Source organism: Callospermophilus lateralis, chromosome 5 (genome assembly GCF_048772815.1).
Source record: "Callospermophilus lateralis isolate mCalLat2 chromosome 5, mCalLat2.hap1, whole genome shotgun sequence".
In the NCBI taxonomy this organism is placed as follows: Eukaryota; Metazoa; Chordata; class Mammalia; order Rodentia; family Sciuridae; genus Callospermophilus; species Callospermophilus lateralis.
In genome coordinates this window covers 123950736-123968000 of record NC_135309.1, presented here as the reverse complement: position 1 = coordinate 123968000, position 17265 = coordinate 123950736, and the positions used below count along the sequence as shown (strand labels likewise).

The 17265-nt window shown below is 47.3% G+C and overlaps 2 protein-coding genes across 2 annotated transcripts; both read right to left on the bottom strand.

Moving 5' to 3' along the window:
- Window positions 1–4700: 4700 nt before the first annotated feature.
- Window positions 4701–10428, bottom strand: Mcidas (multiciliate differentiation and DNA synthesis associated cell cycle protein). The gene is made up of 7 exons (XM_076856136.2): window positions 10312–10428; window positions 10129–10225; window positions 9889–9980; window positions 6782–6854; window positions 6031–6254; window positions 5349–5459; window positions 4701–5141 (listed from the first exon to the last, which is right to left on the bottom strand). The coding sequence occupies exons 1-7, from the start codon at window positions 10426–10428 to the stop codon at window positions 4701–4703; spliced, it is 1155 nt and encodes a 384-aa protein (XP_076712251.2).
- A 3976-nt stretch (window positions 10429–14404) lies between these two features.
- Ccno (cyclin O) lies at window positions 14405–16567 on the bottom strand. Its single transcript, XM_076856134.2, has 3 exons — window positions 16190–16567; window positions 15351–15536; window positions 14405–14890 (listed from the first exon to the last, which is right to left on the bottom strand). Exons 1-3 carry the CDS (start codon window positions 16565–16567, stop codon window positions 14405–14407), a joined length of 1050 nt encoding a protein of 349 aa, XP_076712249.1.
- Between the last annotated feature and the right edge of the window lie 698 nt (window positions 16568–17265).

Genomic DNA, 17265 nt, shown 5'->3' with positions numbered 1-17265 from the left:
TTTATAAAGTTTTTGTACATAATTTCCAAATTTCATTTTTGAACAAATGATCCATTGTTAAATTTTTCTATTTTTTCTGGGAAAAAATAAATGCTAAACAAATAATAATATGAATGTTATAAAGAAAATGAAGATCTACTGTTAAATTTTTTGTCTGAGATTCCATAAAATGATCCAAGCCAAAACATGGAAACATGGATCTAAAACCTGAGGTACATCTATAACAGACCACCTGTTTTATCCAATAAAATCTTAGACACCCTAAGAAGAGAATGCACTTCTCTCCTCCCCCTCTCCCCTCCCCATCTCATTCCCTTCCCCCACTCCTCCATCTCATCTCCATCTTTTTCTAACAGCAAGCCTTAAGCAGAACCTAAGACTTTACTTGAATGGCTTCCTCTGCTTTCAGATTAAATGGTTAGACCACATGATCTTTAATGTTCCTGCAAATTCCATTCCATACCTTCCTTCAAATAGCAAAATACACATTTCATTGGGTTACTTTGAATTGAAGGACTCTCTCAACAACTGGAGAAAAGTGCCTGCTTTAGATGATGACTTGTGTGGATAAACCTTTCACACTTCCACCTTTTGTTTGAACAGACATCCTTCCTCTTCGCCACAGGAGTGGCAGGGTTCAGTCCCTATATACAATCACTGTGGAGAGGAACTAATTCTGTCATATAGCCTGGATTACCATACACAGATGATTTCTGCAGCTCCAACCTTTTCCCTAAGTCCAGACAAATATCCAGCCTACTTCACACATCAAACAATTGGATATGGTAGCTTAGTAAGTCCAAAAACAAATTTCCAATTTTATTGTATCCTCTCCAACAATCTTCCCCAGCTTACTGAGTACAAACTCCATTTTTTCAAATAATTTGGTTCTTCTTTCTCTCACACCCTTTAGCCAATCCATCAGTGTCCCAAGTACTCCACTTTCAAAATAAGTACAGGATCTGACAACTTCTCACCACCTCCATCTACACCACTATACCAGTTTCTAACACTGTAACAAATTAGCACAAACCTAGTGACTTAAACTGACCCAAATTTATTACTTATAGTTCCATAATTTAGAAGTCTGAAATTGGTCTTATCACATTAAAATCAAGATGTTGGGGCCGGGGATATAGTCCAATGATAGAGCACTCATAGTAAGCATAAGTCCCAGGCTTCAATACTGGTTTTATTGAGTGAGATGGAAAGATGGGGATCAAACCAAGGCATCTTGCCTGCTAGGCACTTGAGCGTTATCCTGCTGAACTACACCCCAGCCTAATCACATTTAAAGTAAAGTGTCTTAGTTGTACCAATAAATAAATAGAATCAAGAGGTTGGCAGGGCCGTGTTCTGAAGGCTCCATTTCCTTTCCTTTGGCTAGCTTCTAGAGGCCACCTTCTGAGCCTCATGGTTCTCTCCTTACATCTTTACAGCAGCAGAGGGTCAAACTACTTTCACATGGCATTAACCTAATCTCTCTGCTGTCTCTGTGTTCCACATCAAAGGACCCTACTGGTTACATTAGTTCCACCCAGAAATACAGAATAATCTCCCTATTTTAAGATCAGCTAATTAGTGACCTTAATTCTATCTGTAACCTTAATCCCCTTTGCCAAGTACCAAAACATAGTCACAGGGATTAGGACATGGACATCTTTGGTGGGTGTGAGGAGAATCATTCTGATTGTTCTTCCTATTATAACCACTTTGGTATAAATTTTATTTATCCCTCATCTAGATTATTCTAATAATCTCCAACCTTGCCTCCTCATGCCTATACCACTACGATTATCACAAAGAAACTAGAACATTCCACTCAAAATTTTAAGTGTGATTGGGCTGAGGTGAAGCTCAATGATAGAGTAATTAAGTGCCTATCGTGTCCTGAGTTTGATTCCCAACTCTGCAAAGACAATAAAGGAAAAAAAAAAGTTTAATGTGATCATGTGACTCACCAGCTAAAAACCTCTAATGGCTTCCCATCTCACTCAGAAAGCCCACTGACCCTGCTAACTCTCCTACTCAGTGTCCCCCCCCCCCCCATGTCCCCTTTCTTCATTCAGCTCTAGTCACAATTAACCTCTTTGCTGTTCTTCAACACTCAGGCAAGTTCCCCGCCCCGGGATCTTTAAACTTCTTGTTCCCTCTGCCTGGCAATCTTCCCCCAGATATTTATAAGGCTTATTCCCAAATTTCCTCAGATATCTGTTCAAGTGTTACTTTATCAGCAAGATCTTCTCTGAGCAGACCACTCTATCTAAAATAGTAGCCCCTTCCCCCAATATCCTCTGTCTGCTATGGACTGAATGATTGTGTTCCCCAAATTAATATATTGAAGCCCCAACTCCCAATGTAATGGTGTTTGGAGGTAGGACTTTGGGGAGGTAATTGATTTTGAGGAAGTGTTAAGGATGGAGCCTCCATGATGGGATTAGTACCCTTATAATAAGAGGCCTGAAACTACTCACTCTCTCTCCCCATCTCCTCTTCTCTCTGTTCTTTCCCTTCATCTCTATCTTGCCCCCCCCCACCCATGTGCATATTGAGCAAGAAGGTGGCCATTAGCAAAACAAGAACAACCAAATCAGCCAGCACTTTCACCTTAGACTTTCAGCTTCTAGAACTGTGAGAAATAAATGTTTAAATCACCAATCTACTTGCTATAGCAGCCCAAGCTAAGACACTATTCTTACTTTTCATTTTCTTCATAGAACTTATATTATTATTAATTAATTAGCATTTATCTTTTCCCAGGGGGAAAAAAAGTATGTGTTTGTTCTTTCACTGTTTTCTTAGTACCTGTATTAACTGAAATTCTCAGTAACAATAAATACCTGTTGGATGAATGAATGAAACTCTACTATTGCTAACTAATGCAGAACTGGATCTTTGTACTGTTCATTCACAAAACGTTCTCCCCCCCAGAAACAGAAGATTCTTATGTAGACAATTATAGGACTATAAAATGAAGGGCAAGAAGTACATTTTTTAAAATCCAGGCATAAGATATATCGAAAAAAATTTAAAATTTTTGAACGTTTTGGTCATTATGAGAATACTAATAGAGGAGTGAGAGGGAAGGAATTCTGACTAGCCCATTGTTCTTCAAAATAAGTAAAGTGTTTTATTTTATTTTATTTTATTGTTTGTGTCCATTTTTTTTTTCTGATCCTGAACTGTGGCAACTTTATCTTTGGCTGATGAAAATAATCTGAACCATCCACTGTAATTTTTAGTCTGTTGGTTAGACAAAATATGAGGAAATGTGGCCCATTTTACGCCTTTTTCTTTTGTTTCAAACAGGAGGAGCGGGTTTTGCCACCCTAACCAACTTACCTGTTACCTGATATGTCCACTCAGATGGCAGAACTAGCAATGAAGTGTGGAGTAACATGGTTGGAACCTTGCCCATGCTGAGCCCCAAATGTAAGAAATTGCCCTCATGTTGAGAATCATGGAGGGTGGGACAATTCACTACTTGAAAAAAGCCACTCATGTAATTTTAGGACAAAGGCAATAGAAGAAAAGTCAAAGTGAAGGCACAATCATATGTAAGTTTTTGTAGAAGATCAAGCCAGTTGTGTAAAATATGGTGTGCATTCCAGTTTTATCTCTGGAATTCATATAGGTAATTTATTTTTACCAAGATTTCCCCACTTGGTTTCCAGAAAAAAAAAAAGACACTCTTTTTCATGTGGTATATGCCATTTTCTTAAAATAACTTACCTTTCTTATTAACAAAGTTTGCTTTGGCGGTGGTTATTCTGTTTGCACAAATAAAATTCTGTGTGTGTTTATCATAAATCTTACAAAATTATATGAATGATCATTACAAACAAATGTGCTTAGCACCTGTTTTATTGCTAACAATTGCCTCTGAGAATCTGTTTTTTCCTAAGGCAACTGGTTAGGCTACCTCTCCTGATTTTTTTTTATTCTAGCAACTGAAATGAAAGTTTTCAATAGAAACAGAATTACATATTCTTCCAGGATATGTTGTGTGTATTGAAACTTTCACACAGAGACTAGGCTTCTGGGACTAGAATCCTTAAATATTAGTGATTGGAAGATTCCAGTAATGCTTCTTGTAGTTATTTAACTTACAGCCTCCTTTTCCTTCTTACAAAACAGGGCATTATATAAGTTTAAAAATAGTGAATTGTTTTCTCTTTCTTCACCCCCACCCGCAATGATATTGGGGAATGAATCCAGGAATACTCTACCACAGAGCCTCCCCGCCGCCCAGCTTAAGAAAGAATATTTCTTAATTAACTAATTGGCAATCCTCCTGCCTCAGCCTCCCAAATAGCTGAGATCACAAGTGTGTGCCACCGCACCCGGACAACCAATTGGTTTCTAAATCCCTTCTTGCTCTACATAGTTCAAAGATGCTAGAAATAAATATTTTTAAAATAGACTGTGATGTGTGTGTACACACACATGCGTATATGTATAGATACACGCAGTGAAAAGGAGAAAGGCTATACAATGCTTCACAGCTGTGCATTAAAACTTCACAGTGCATTAAAATCAAGACGTTTTTGTTCCTGAAAAAAATAAATTTCAGGGTGGCATTCGCCTGCAGAGTGAGTTTTGAAAAGCCAGATTTGGGAAATGGTTCCAGTTACTCCTACTCAATCTGCAGGCGCTTCACTTGTGTTCCAGGGCAGTGTTTGATGGGACCACATCCCAGCTCAACTGGGTACCCAGCGGAATTTGTAGCCCCCACTGACTGTTCGGATGGTGAAGGCATTGCCCTGGGGGAAGGCGAGCGTGCGGATAGTACTGTGGCTGCGGATGGGAGTGCTGAAAGAGCCGCCCTCCTCCAGCTCGCTTTGGTTCGGGTTCAATGCGCTGCGACAGCCGTCCGTGCGCAGTCCTCGGAACGCTCCGTGCAGATTTCTGGGCCAGCAGTCAGTGTTCTTGGGCTCGGTTTGCAGGCGGGGCCTCTTGGCATCGCGATTCTGTAGGGCTTCATCACAACGCTGAGAAATCTCTTTCAGTATGGCGTCTACTTCCGCGCAATCCTGACCCGCAGCGCTGAACATCTCCTCCAAGCTCCTTTTTGCAGTCGTTTTGAATAGGAAGGGCTCGGCGGTGGCCCCGCAATCTCGGGACTGCGTGATCATCAGCTTCTATGAAAGATGGGGAAGAGCGCCACCCTGGGGCCAGCGGGAATCGCCCCAAGCCGGGAGCGCAAAAGGAAACCCGGGTGTAGTACCACTGCACTATGTCCCTACTCTCCTGAACCCCACTGGGTTCCCACACAGGGAGCAGAGTGGGTGTGCAATGAAACAGCTTCCAATGCCCCGCAATATCCCACACGCTTGCTCCCTACTTACATCCAGCACCGAGGCCAGGTGCCTGGTCCGGCTGGCGAGTTCTTTCAGCTGCACGTTCCGTTCCTTAAGCGAGGCGATCTCCTCCTGTTTCTGAGTTAGCGTCTCGTGCAGCTACAGGAGGAGATCCAAACGTTCAGGGACTTGGCCACCGTGCTTGGTCTCATCTGCGTGAATTAAACCCAGATCCTGACGTCTCACCAGGAATTGAGCACCCAAGGGCATTTACACTTCTGAGAATCATCAATTTATTTGACTTTTCCCCACCACGGTAGTTGGATTAAAATGTATCTTCAGTATGGCCGTGGTAGTGACTAGTACCTGGTTGGGCAACAGGCAGATCTAGCTTCTGCCTCTAAACTTCAAACATCCTGTTTTAATTATTAGTAAAACGAAGTTGGTAAGTATGTTTTAGCTCAGTACTTAATAAATGAGAAGAATAATTTAATAAGCACGGTGCCAGGCACAAAAGAAAGCCTTCAATAAATAAAATATTCAGTAAAGTGGAATTAATCCCACTTAGTGAAGTTGGAAAGTGGGGTGGGACCACTGCAGCAATAGCAGCTATGTGAACCACTAACCTGTCCACACATGTACAGGGGAACGTCCCAGTCCTTTCAACCCCACTTCTGCCTTACTCCAGTACCGGCCCTAGGATTCCTGGTCACTAGTTCAGTGTCCCTACTTGGTTATTTTCAACGAGAGCGTTCCCCAGTGCTCTCTGGTTCTGGTCGGCCACCTCCTTCCAGTACTGTTCTGGCGGCGGCAGCTCTGGAGGGTGTAGTGGTGCTGACTGCAGGGCCCGGGACTCGAACCGCTGGGAGAGGTAGGACCCGAGAGGTGATACATCGCAAGGAGAGAAGGGGAAGTCACTGACGGCCAGGGTAGGCGACATCAAAGTAGATGAGTCTGGGAAAAGGCGAAAGCTGGATATGTTGCTTCTGATTCATCCCCAGCTAGCTACAGGGTCAAAATGCCACGCCAGATGTATGCTTTATATGGAGATTTTTTCTTTATTAAGGAAAGCACCCCTCATTCCTGATATTTTGGACATATACAGCAGGCGCTCCATATATATACCTGTTGAGATAACCCGAGGGTATACAGGCAACCCTGCGAGGACTTGGAAGTTACACAAGGCCTTCCCTCCTCTGCACACTATTGTCACTCAAGCTCTCCCAGACCACATCAGAGCGCAAGGACCCCTCTTCCAGAACCCACCCCGACAAACCAGCTATAAATTCAGCTATCCGATTTCTCCATTGGAGAGAGGGAATATCCTAAATATATAAGCCCAAGACCCTTTTGTGAGGTGATGGCCAATCATTGACTGGCAGCTGAGTTCACCACCTTGGGGACCACAAAATCTTAACTAGTCTCATTTGGAGATGGGAGACATCCCGGCTGTTATTTAATGACTAAGAGACTGCACTTGCCTGCGATGAGATCATCCACTGTGTCTCTGAAATTCTGAAGACTGAAGTCCACTTCCGTTTCCAAGGAGTGGCTCTAAAATAAACCCGGGGGTGTAAAACGATCATCGTTGAATCTGGAGGGTCCAGAACAATCCCCAGGTTGCACCACGTGGGAGGTGGGGGACGATCTGCACACACTCCCTTTCACAGCGGAGAGTCTCATACCTGAAAACCAAGCCCCACCCGAGACAAGGAACCCAGCAGCCTTGCACTGCGCTGGTGGAGAACCAGAGGCGTAGAGTGCGGACCCGGTCAGCTAGATTGGAGCCACGGATCTTCACAAGGCGCCAAAACTATTCCCTGAAGAATCTTTCTCCGCAGACTGCGGGAGGTCTGCGGCGCCGGGCTTTAGACAGCTGGACAATATTGCAGACAACCAGCTGCCTCTGTGCGCTGTTCTGTGTGCACTTGTCAACCCTAACTCCAACTTACCCCCAACCAACCAAGAGGCCACGGCTCTAACAGTAGAGAGCATGGCATGTAGCCGGGTCTTTCCTCGGAGACCCAACAGCTTGCAGAGTCCTTCAATGTGGTAACTGGAAACTGTGCTTCTCAGAAAGCTCAGTCACAGCTAACCAAAAAGGAGGGTGAAAGATGATCTATGATTGGAGGAGCCAGGGATGCTATAAAAATGCTTCTGTTCAGCAACATGTGTTGCCTCTATTGATCTTTTCAGTTTATTTCAGTTTATTACAAAGTTGGAGTTGACTCCCCACTCCCTGCTCCCAGGATGCACCTCCAACTTCCTGAACTGTATGAATGCTTTTCTGGCCTCCAGCCAGGTGTCTAGGTAAGTGAAGGGGAAGAAAACTTAAAGGCTGGATGCCCGGGAACCTTCTTATTCCCTTAACTTGTGGATAATTCAAGTTGACAAAATTTTATTTTCTATATAGTCTCCCAGTTAATCCTCACACCAATGTGGGAGGCAGGTAGGCTCAGGAAGTGCTTCCCCTTTCACTGAAGGAGAATATGAAGCTGGAGAAGTGGAGTTACCCAAAGTCCTCCCACTCTTGCAATGCTAGTGCCTATTTCAGTCATCTTTCCTATATAACTCATTACCTGTCTTTGGGGGGGGGGGCGGTTGAAGGAAGGCCCAGCTTACACTAAAGATAACACCAGGAAGGGGAAGGGAGTCTCTAGAGCCATGATGGAAGGGGGACACATTCAATACGCCCATCAGAAATATCTTCTCTGATTCTGCTACTGATTCATGTGTGTCAATCATACTGCTCTCCCCAAAGCACTTCTCTACTAGTCATATATTTGGGGGAAGAGGAATTTACTCTGATCCAAACTTCAAAGTATCAGTTTCTCTCAGAGAAGAAAAAGTCAAATCAAAGTCTGGAGGCCTCAGTACCATTTGAGCACTGAGGCCATAAGAGGAAAGGATCTGAGAAAGGAAGGACTGAGGGACCCAGACAAACCCTGATGCAGGAACTCCGCCATGGTGGAAGTAATGAAATATGACAGTCTTCACAGATTGAAAGGTCTCTCTCTCTCTCTGCAGGTATTTGAGAAAAGCCCTTACCATGAATAGATTGGAGGCCAACTCAGGAAATGTGGCTCAGGAAGTGCTTTCTCCTACAATATCCCAGGGTTTGGTCAATTCTAGACCTAAAACAATTCTAAAGCACTCCCTTTCTTTGTCTGCCTTCCCCTATGGGACAGCAGCTAGCAAATGTAACCTAAGGGTGCACTGGTCAGGTGTTTGTTAGGGAGTTATTTCCCTATACCAGCTCTTTCCCACAGAAATCCTGGACTTTCTAGTCCATGTGGTGTGATCCCTGGCCTTGAAGATTTGAATCCCACTTTCCCAATGAAATAACTCCGACATTTCTACAACTACAACAAGAAAAAAAAAAAATGCTGACACACAACATATTGTCAAATTTAAATTCAGTAGACCTAAGTGAGAATTCATCAGGAGGCCACTTGATTTTGTTGCTTGCAAAATAAACATGTTGGAGTAAGGGAGTGACTTAGGCTCTGGGCCAACTGAAAGATGTCTTTGCTTATTTGCACATCCAGATCGTTAAAAAAAAAAATTAAATGGCCTCTGCAGTTGCAGGGAACCACACACTCCCACCTTCTGCCTTAACAATCTCTGCTCTTAGGGCCACCTACCCTGAGTCCTCCTGAGCTCTTTCCCAAAGTTCTAAAAAGCTCTTAGAGGAGGACTGAGAAACTTTGTTTCACCACCACTCCCAGTTCTGAGAGGTGTGCGTGTCTTCTGGAGAGTACTGTACTGAGACAACGACCTTGTGACCCCAGCACCTGCTGACAGAAAGCAGGAGTTGTCACTCTTCTGTGGGTAGCATCTGGATAAAATCACCTGTCCATCTATGAGCCAATCTTCTGGCCTTCTAGACCAGTGCTGAAAGGCTCCAGTGTCTGGGAGTGTCAGCCCCTGCCTCTTTGCCACATGGTGGCAAGTGATCAGAACTTTTTTGGGAGGGGGCAGAGGATAAAAGGACTTTTTAAAAAGTGCCTAACTGCTGAAGGACCATCTCTACAGACAGGAATCTGTTCTGTCAGATTTCTTCGGCAGTCCTTTGTCCTTCTTCTCGCTTCCCCTCAAATATAAACTCTTCCTCTTTTCCAGTGTTGATCGAGAAGTTATCCATCGATTTCCACTCTCCTTCAATACCCACAGAATGAAAATGGTTAGTGAATGGCTGGGAAGAGGGTGTTGGGAGAAAAACAGGACAAGTATCCTGTATGCTGATGCCCAGGGCAACTTTGCCCAGATTCACCCACTCGGTCCCTCAGTGTTCCATCTCCTCCCTGCCTTGTCACAGCTCCAGGGAATAAATGGGGAGAGGAAGGGCAGGAGTGAATTCCACTGTAAAACTTGGCTAAAACAGCTCTGGAAACAGCAGCCTTCACAACATACTAAGAGGGAATAGGACACTTGGATCTGGGAGGCTCAGGTTTCCGCATGCCTCTTCCCTTCACCAGTTGAACATGACTGTGGTGGGTGCCTGCGACAAACCTTTGCGGAAATAAACCCCCACTTAGGAATGAGGTTTGTATTTTCAGAGGCAGCAACGCTCTTCAAGGGGAGGTACCTGAGAGGCAGCCGGGTCACCACTAGGCGGCGCGTCGGACCCGAGTAGAGAGGAGCAGTCGGCGAGGTCTTGCAAGTCTATGGTGGTAAGGGCTGCGCAGGGAGACCGAGAGACACACACCAGGCGGACCCTAAGCCTCTTGACCAGATTCGCCGCTGGGACCCCCACCAGGACGTCGGAGACACCGGGAAGTTTCCCCAAGGGGAAAATGTAGGGTCGCGCACGTGCCTCGGGGCTCACCTGGCAGGGCAGCGGGCTCCACGTCCGGGGGGTCCTCGTATACAGACACCGGGCTGCCGCCGCCGCATCCCGAAAAGAACTTCCGCGGAGGGGCGAACTAACCGAGCACAGAATAGTGAATACCGGTCAGCCTTCGGGACAGGGAGTTCGCAGACCCCTCCGGGCCCCCACCAGCAGCCCCACCTTCCTCTCTGGCTTCATGGGTTTGCGGAGAGGCGGGCCTGGCAGCTCCAGCATCCTGTTAGGGCAGATGCTATCGAAGACCCGGCGTCCCGCCGCGCTGCTCCCGCACACTTGCATCCTGTGTGTATCGCTGGAATGGCGACCCACACCCCTACGGTCCCTGCGCTACCTGCGCCTGTAGGCTCAGAAGTTAGTTCGAGGTCGGGGAAGTCGCGTGGCCCGGGAGGAGAAGAGAGAGAGGGCGGAGAGGAAAGGGAGGATGGTTGCACGGGAGGGGTGGCTCGCGCCTGAGCGCCAGAGGTGGCGCCTTTAGTCTCCGGCAATCTGCGCGCGGGCGGAGGCGTTAACCCAACCTGGCAACCGGGCTTCCCCCGGGAGAAGCGAGCGCGGGGCCCAGGCCCACGAGCGCCCTTTCCGCCAGCGTTGGCGCCACCGCCTCCTGGCCGCGCCAGACGCAGAGAGCGAAAGAACTGAACTAGAAGCGACCGATCCCCAGCATTGGTTATTGCCTTCCAACTTACGGACAGCGGGGATGGAAGAGTTAAAAGACTCATATTTCCTTTTCTTTGCACCCCAGTCACAAAGCACGAATAAACGTGAACTGACAATTGCCAAAGCCTGACTTCAGCATTTTGTTCAGTCTGGCAGGATTTAGTGGGGATGTAGCATTCTGGAAGGGATTCCTTATAATAATCCCAGTTTACAGAACCCCTTCCCCCAAATCTGAGCAGCATTCAGGGTCTTGACTCAGTTGACTTTTATGTAGACTCCTGAACTAATGCAAGAGCCCCACCCCGCAACACTAGCCACGCACCTTCCTAGATAGTGGCACCCGAGTACAATCTTTAAAATAAATAAAGGATCGATCAAGAAAAGTGACATCCATAAATCCTCCTCCAGCTTCTGAAAATTTACCAGTGGACAATCCCAAACTCCTGAAACCCGGTCCCGCCTCCCCTGATGGCTTCAGCTGCGCATCCCAGCGTTTAGCCTACTGTCTCTACAACTAGGCTCTCCTGCTGTGGCGCATTCTTAGCTCTCCATCCCAAGCAGGAGTTTATCTCCCAGGAAAGGGGTATCTCTCAGAAACATCCTTAGTTGAGGCGGGGGGGCTCTCTCAGGGGCACTCAGAACCATCCAATTAAAACAATCATTTGAAATTGCACCTTATTTTCAAATTATACCTGGTAGTGGAAGTGAAAGATCCTCCTTAAAAATGTCACGATCCTCTTTTATTTGCACTCATTGTCTGGATGAAGAAATAAAATACCGTAGGAGTGGTGGAGGAAAACCAGTGATAGACCGGAAGAGACTTGGACACCCTCTGAGCACATCTATAGATTCAGGAACTGAGTAGAGGTGAAGCCAAATCAGCCAGCTAGAGCTGGTTTGGTACTGCAGGTAGGGAGGAGCTTGGACTTCAGATCAAGTGCACAAGGATCTGGACTAGAGTCCACCAGATCTGTGAGCCCAGATCTTTAGGAAAATAGGTAGCTCTGCCCTCAATAGAACTGAAGTGAAGATGAATGGGATTATTTATGTAAAATGACTGGTGTTCCATGTGGATGAATTTCGTGCCTTTTCAGTCACACTTCCAGCTTCCTACATCTTGTTCCTGGCTCTCTGTCCACTGAGTCCTCCCATTCCTGAGTCTATCTCCACCCCTTTCTTTACCCATCTTCTGGTCTGTAAAATGAGTAAGGGTGTGCTTGAGTTTTGGGATGATCTTTACACATGGAGATGATCATAGATTTTCCTGGACAGGCCCACTTTTCAAATCTTCATCAATGAGTTCCAAGTTGGGATAGAAAATATAAACATTATATTGTAAGAGTATCTGTGGCAATAGGAACTGGAAATATAGGACTCCTAGTCTGGATGATTGTAGAACTAATCACCAACTTCCTGGAGAACTTAGCACCCAAAGAGACACGGATGGAATTTTAGAGGATATGGCTGAATGAGAGAGTCATTGCTGGTAAAGACAACTTCCAAAGTCACCTCCTTGCAGCCAGGCTGAATGCTTCAGATACTTTGGACTTGGGCTAGGCATTTTGGTCATTCTCCTCCTCTTTTTTTCACCATCATAAAATAGCTTTTCCACAGATGGGGGAATCACCATTTCCTTCTCCTGGTACCAAGGAGGAAATGTTCCTGGATACATGTCAACTTATCAGGACAACAGAGGTCTAAAGGACCCCAGGCTCTAGAGTACTCTCTATGTGGAGAGAAGTACAAAGAAGCTTTAGTTTGCTTTGAGTTTGTTTGCTTTTTATTTGTCATACATTTTGTTTTATTTTAAATACAGTATACATGCCTGGGGTTTCCCCTCCAAAACTTTTTATTATAAGTTTTTTTCAACCATACAGACATTTTTAAAAGGCAAAAACAATTCAGTGAACCATATGTTCACATCCCCCATTAACATTACCCTCTATTTCTTTGTCCCAAGTGTTTTTTTGCCCCTGCAGGATCCTTCTCCTAATTGTGTAGGTTAGTCTTTGCTTTTTGAAGACACTATTTGCTACCTGTGCTTATATAGAGTTTCTCATTACAGTCGTACTTCAACACTTTCAAACAGATGCTACCGTTATACCCATTTTTATAGATGGGATGTGGGCATATACCTGCATAAGGTCAACCATCAAATTGACTCCAGAGCCTTGTTGACTCACTACTTGATACTGCCTCACATTTAAATTAATCTCAAAGAAACTCTACAACAACCCTGGTTTCAATTATAGAGTTCAAAGAGGTGAAGAAGCTAAGGGCCTACAGTAGATTCTTGACAGGGAGAATAATGATGTGACAACTGTAGCACCACAGAAACCAAGCAGGTTTCTATCTCAATTCCCAGCCCAGTTTTCCTATCTATAACATGAATCCTTATGACTGGAAGTAAGGACCATGCTGACTGTATAGTTTTGCTTTTGTGGCACTGGGGACTGAATCCAAGGCCTTGTGCATGTGAGGCAAGCAGTTTACCAACTGAGCTATACCCCCAGCCCTATGCTGACTCTATAGATAGAGTCTTTATAATCCCTAATGAATGGAGAACCCTGAGTAAATAACTGTGTAGCACCTATTTTGGGAACAGATTTTGTTGAGAATGGTTAGAAACCTATAAATTGGAGAATCTTAGCAGTGTGGCTAAGGGTGGTACTCTGGACTCAGATCACCAGCCTTCAAGTCCTTTCTGTGTATCAGTGTAATCCTCTGAAAACTGGGATAGTAGACTGCTTGAAACAACCGTTAGATGATCAAAATAGCTAATGATAAACAGTGCCTGGTAAATCACAAGCACTCTATATAGCCTTCACTACTATAATCCAGTCATTACCTTGAGCTCACATGTAGCAGCATTAATGAGGTGGCTACAAGGAAATGGGCTCAATAGCCCCAACAGCCTGCAAAGCCTTCCTTTTCAACATTGTTGGTAGATGTAGGATTCTATACTGAAATATTTCTTGTGTTTTGCCCTCTGCTAGTGTGCCTACCTGGTTTCCCACCTCTGCCATCACATTCACTAGCAAGTGCAGCCTATGGCCCCTCTGCACATCACAGACTTTTGTGGGTTCTACTCTGTCTCACACCCCAGCGCACCCTTTGTAACCCTGGGTTGCATAGTCCTCATGCTCCTAACACAAGAGTCACAGAATTCAAGCAGACAAGTGACCCTGATTGGTCTTATCATTGGAACAGTGGCATTCCAAACCTTGCCAGATGGGTTTCACAGAGATGCTAACTACAAAGTGAATCAGTGGGAGGAGAGCATCCCTGCCCCATTCTGAGGCTGACTTCACCTTCCTTCCCCAGGACAGACAGGGCAATAGCAGCATTCAGATTAAAAAACAACAACAAAAAAAACCCAACCTCTTTACTGGGGAAAGGGGGAAAGACAGCTCCCTCATTTGTTTAGTGCACAATGAATTACTAGATTCTGCTATGCTGAGGTGCAAGATGTACAACCCACAGGGTGTCAAGCAGGAGTCCTGAATATTCATTCCCCCGCCCCCAATACTGCACTCTTCAGAAGCAATGCAAGATATTGGTCCAGCCTCCGGGGCCAGGGAATAAAGCCCAAGGGTCTGCTTTATTTCAAGCTTGGGAACAGGTTGCACTTCTTGCAAATCTGGAGGGGCAGCATGTGAGTCAGAGAGGTACTGTTTATGGCCACCAGCAGCTGCAGCTTTCCCAGGCAGTCCTGCAGCGCCGCCTCTGAGTGTTCGCCCAGGCGCAAGTCCACCGGGTGTGGCAGCCCCAGCATGCGATCTGCCAACGCCAGGCAGCAGATGGCCAGCAGGGAGGGAGCATAGCCAGTGAAGGCATAATCAGCCAGGCTTAGCTCAGCCACCCCCCGCGCCAGGGCTTGTGCTTCCAGGGCTTCCGAGACTTCAGCCTGTCCGGCCTCCACGCGGGTGTGAGTGAAATGCTCCAGGAAGAAGCTGATGGTGGGGGCACCCAGGCTGAAGTGCAGCTTGTGCAGCACGATGCATTCGAGATTGCAGAGCTGCTGCCGGGAGAAGACTCCGCAGCACAGGGCCAGAAGCTGTTTCACGCGCGGTGGGTGCACCTCCACCTGCAACACAGTGTGCATTCATCCCCTGCCTCTCTGCTTCCAGGGCTGAGGCTTTACCAGTCTGAAACCCAGGAGAAAACTGTGTCTCCCCATCATCCCTTCCAGAGAGATATCCTGGCTTAATCTTTCCACCACTCCACCTAGTATGTACTTCCAAAGTAGCTTCTCTACTGTTTGACTAAAAATCAGGTTTGGGAATTTTTGAGCCTGCTCCCCGACCCGACTAGAACAGAGGTGCCACAAAACTTTTGGGGATTAACTACGACTTACTTCTTGGGGGGCTGAGTGAAAGGATTCTTGGTTTATAGGAGGATTATGAAGTTAAGGCTTGGAATCTATAGATTCGCAAGCCTCTGGCAAAAGAAATCAACACACTGAACCTTGCGCTCTGGAGAACCGGGTGGCCAGAGAATGGAAGGGAGTTTGGCTGCACCCGAAGCCCCATGCCTCGTCAAGATACCTGTTTGCAAGCGATAAGCAGAGAGGTGACCCCGAGCAGCTGGAAGCAGTCTGCAGCCACTGGTGTGGTGGTGAGGAAGCGGTCCAAAGTGTTCACTGTCAGGCACAATGACTCGAACGAGAGGCCGAATTGGCGGTGCACAGGGATCAGCCAGCTGAGCAGTTTACAACGGGATTCCGCAGTCACCTGCCGAGAGGGAGGAGGAAGGCGAGGAGGCTGAGCCTAGAGCTAAACTGGGGGGAAGTGGGGGCGGGGAACTCCAGAAAGGAAGGGTCAGGTCGGCCCAGGGAGCTTTCCCCAAAGAAAGCGAGAAGAGGAAAAAGCTAAGTGCTCTAGAAACTGAGAAACAGGAGGGCAGTGCCGTTGCGGAAAGAGGGCTGGCCTGCTGAAAACCGAAAAGTTTGGATTCGTGCCCGGCGCTGTACCAGCTCGGCATACTCATTGCTTCGAGTAATCCTCTCAGCAATTTGATGGAAGGTAGGGATGGATGAGTAATCCATTTTGCAGACGACGAAAAGAATTTGGGATTGTTAAATAAATTGCCCGAGGTCTGTAGGAGTTCGGGCTCAACCCAGAAACTAACTCCTTTGCACTCTTCACTGCCCCACTAGTTTGAAGACTTGCGGCAGGTCACTTAAGCCATCTACTTTTCTCCCACTGTAAATTGAGGACCGTGACCTGGCCCTGGAAGGCCTCTCTTGCTCTGCCTGGGGGCAGGGACTGAGACGCGCTGCTCTGCCTGGGCGCCGCGAAAGGTAAAAGCAGAAAAGGAGAGAGCCTGGGAGAGAGCCTGGGAGAGCAAGAGCAGCGGCGGGGGACTGGCTCTGCCAGCGCCTCACTTGTGGCTGCCTCGCCAGAGACTCCCGCGGATGGAAGCGGCTCTCCTGAGCCTTACGGAAAGCGTAGCAGCTCTGGCCGTAGTCCCGGAAGGTTTGTAGATCTAGCGGCTCCAGCGGCCGGGCAGGACCCGGCAGGGGGCTACAGTCTCGCGCCACCGACTCGGCGGGGCTGTCTGCAAGGTCCGAACCGGAGCTGGGAGACTCAAAAAGGTCGCAAACTCCGGAGTCTCCTCGGGGCGTGCAGGGATTCCGGGGCTGAAGCGGCTCTTTCCTCCGGAGGCGCGGGCGCCTGCTCTTCTTCACCGGGGCTCGAAAATTCTGGTTGTTGTCTAGCCTCCCAGCTCCGGCAGAGGGGCTGGTGGGGCAGGGGGTCACCATGACGTAGCCAGGTGGCCGCTCTACTACCCTAACGCCCGGGCTGCGGCGGGCTGCAAACGTACGCAGGACAGATACGCGTGGGGAGGCGGAGTCCGGTGGCTGGTGCGGTCCTAAGTAGTCCACCTGCCCCTTCCCTGGACCACACCCCCTGGCCCCTCACTGGCTAAGCCCAGAGCGGCACAGGAGCCGCGGCTGAAGAGCCACTCCCCTCGGAGTTCTAGCTGCGCGTCGCCTCCGCGTTCAACCGAGCTGAGCAGGCGCTACCCACGCCGCGCACCCGCCTTCTGCCGCCGGCTCGCGCGCGTTCCGAGTTACCTGGGCAACCGGAGCTCGGGTAGTGGCGGTAGCTGCGCGCGCGGAGCCGATCGGAGTAGGAGAGGCTGCCCAGCCAGGTGAGCCACGGGCCCAGCTGCACGGGGAGAAAAGATTCTCCAGGGATTATCTGCCTGTCCAAAGCAGATGGTCTAGATACTTGCCAGCCCCTTCATGCTGGCTTTAACTCTGGTCGGTGATTTTGTAAATTAAGGTCTGTTTCTGAGCTCCAAATGAAGGTGGGGCTAGAATTTTGTCAGCAGCTTTTTTGTTTGTTTATTTGTTTTTTCCAGAGACCCATACAAGTAAAGTGAATTCATATGCATATATATTTTGTTTCAGTCACTACCTTCCTTCTGCGGGTCTGGGGAGCGAAGCCTTGGCAG

What these genes read in the sequence shown, in the direction of transcription:
- Mcidas (XM_076856136.2), bottom strand. Translation starts at nt 10,428, where the DNA reads ATGCAAGTGTGCGGGAGCAGCGCGGCGGGACGCCGGGTCTTCGATAGC. An exon ending in CCATGAAGCCAGAGAGGAAG is followed by an intron (nt 10,226 to 10,311) that starts GTGGGGCTGCTG and finishes GTGCTCGGTTAG; the next exon opens with TTCGCCCCTCCGCGGAAGTT. An exon ending in AGTGGATGATCTCATCGCAG is followed by an intron (nt 6,255 to 6,781) that starts GCAAGTGCAGTC and finishes GCCTTTTCCCAG; the next exon opens with ACTCATCTACTTTGATGTCG.
- Ccno (XM_076856134.2), bottom strand. Translation starts at nt 16,567, where the DNA reads ATGGTGACCCCCTGCCCCACCAGCCCCTCTGCCGGAGCTGGGAGGCTA. An exon ending in CTCTGGCGAGGCAGCCACAA is followed by an intron (nt 15,537 to 16,189) that starts GTGAGGCGCTGG and finishes CCCTCTCGGCAG; the next exon opens with GTGACTGCGGAATCCCGTTG. An exon ending in TGCTTATCGCTTGCAAACAG is followed by an intron (nt 14,891 to 15,350) that starts GTATCTTGACGA and finishes ACTGTGTTGCAG; the next exon opens with GTGGAGGTGCACCCACCGCG.